General features: G+C 42.6%; 1 protein-coding gene across 1 annotated transcript in view; it reads right to left on the bottom strand.

Moving 5' to 3' along the window:
- Nucleotides 1-740: 740 nt before the first annotated feature.
- The window catches only part of LOC134445165 (NACHT, LRR and PYD domains-containing protein 6-like), a 4288-nt gene continuing 3228 nt past the window's right edge, over nt 741-1800 (bottom strand). The window contains exon 3 of the mRNA XM_063194252.1: nt 741-769. Within this exon, the coding sequence (XP_063050322.1) occupies nt 741-769 (29 nt within the window). The remainder of the gene's footprint in view (nt 770-1800) is intronic.

Raw genomic sequence — 1800 nt, forward strand, 5'->3', positions numbered from 1 at the left:
TATTATTTATATATTATATTATAATCTATGGAATTGACATTGTCATCATCATTACCTACCATGGGTTGTATTGTCATGTTTGTCATGTATCCTTCGGCCTTTTTCTTCTTTCACGTCCATTGAGTCTTGCTTGTCTTGCACTAATACAAACACTAGAGTGTTAGTCAATGAAGCTAAATGGTTCACATTATGCATGAAAGTGTAGAAGGGCCTATACGTTAAAGGAATGTTCCGGCGTAAAATGAAAGTTTTACCATCGAATGGGCATGCTACATAATGTGTCTAGTGAATAGCCATTCTGGGAAATACCGTGGCATTACGGAGTTAGATTATATTGAGCTATTTAGCGAAAAAAAGCTGCCAATGCTAACTGCTCTTAAAGGTACACAAGGTAGGATGACATTGTATGCACGGTGCCCATGGCATGCCTGTCTCAAAATCTACACCGTAATGAAAAATGCTGTTCAAATAAACTCGCTGTGAGAATGATTTTCATCACGGAATGCCAGCAGTTGATACAAATCTTTCTTTTTGTATGAAAAGTCTTTCCAACGACACTCCTTCGGACCGCACTGTCAAAAAGTTGCATTCAGGGTTTTCTCACAGCGGACCGTGGAAGTGGTCGCGAGACACATCGTTCACTCACTAATGAATTGCATAACCATCGGCTGACTCGGGACAGTGATTAATTCAACCTTTAATCCTACCTGGAGCCCCTTTAGTATAATTGGAACGGAACATTAGTGATGGGGGTTTGCACCATCGGGGTCTGTAAGGGAAGGACATCCCAGTTTGTAAATTTACTGACACCTTTTTAAACAGTTTCTCTGCCTTCACGTGGATTCACTGGATTTACATACACCACTGGACTATTGTTTACTACATTGAGATCCACTGATTGTACGGCTGTCTGCAACAAGCAACACAAAATATTTCTGCCCGTTGTTCATCTACACCTGTTGGAGCGAGTGTTGCAATGTGGCTGAAGCGCAGCGCCCTCAAAGATCAATCGCTAGTGAAAGACTGTGTAAAGCTGTGTAAAGACTGTGTACTCTTGTCTATGCCTCGCTTGATTCACAAGACCTTCGTTCATAGTTATTTCAATTTGGCCCCAGCGGTCAGCAGTGGCAGCTAACTCTGTAATTCCACAGTATTTCTCAGAATGGATCATCACTAGACACGTAATGTGGCATGCCCATTCGATGGTAAAACTTTCATGTTACACCGGAATATTCCTTTAAGTGTAGGGGCAGTCATAGCCTACTGGTCAGGGAGGTGGTCTCAAGGTAAGAGGGTTGCAGCCAGGTGCCCTTTGGGCAAGGTACCTAACCCACATTGCTCCAGGGACTGTAACTAATACCTGTATATAACTAAGTCACTTTGGATACAAGCATCAGCTAAGTGTAATGTAATATCATGTAATGTAATGTGTGGTGAAGGGTAGGACAAGTCCCTGTGTGCGTTCCAATATGCGACCTTGCTTCCTCCACTTGTGCTTGTGGCCTCGCCGAGCCTCCTGGCCCTCCTCCGTAGAGAAAACAATAAAGCTGTCAGCCTAGCCACAACAACTTTTGAGTGACTGTTTTTCATTCACCATCCCAATTGCAAATGAGAAAAAGAATTTACAATTGAGCTTTTGCAAAATATTGAAATATAATGCTGTTGTCAGTGATGTCATCATGGCATATTACTTCCCGGTACGAGAGCACAAGCACAAGTGGAGGAAGCAAGGTCGCATATTGGAACACACCCACTGTCTTTCAGTGCAACTGACATTCACTTTCACTTCAAAGCCAAAGA

Source organism: Engraulis encrasicolus, chromosome 1, assembly GCF_034702125.1.
Source record: "Engraulis encrasicolus isolate BLACKSEA-1 chromosome 1, IST_EnEncr_1.0, whole genome shotgun sequence".
Taxonomy (NCBI): Eukaryota; Metazoa; Chordata; class Actinopteri; order Clupeiformes; family Engraulidae; genus Engraulis; species Engraulis encrasicolus.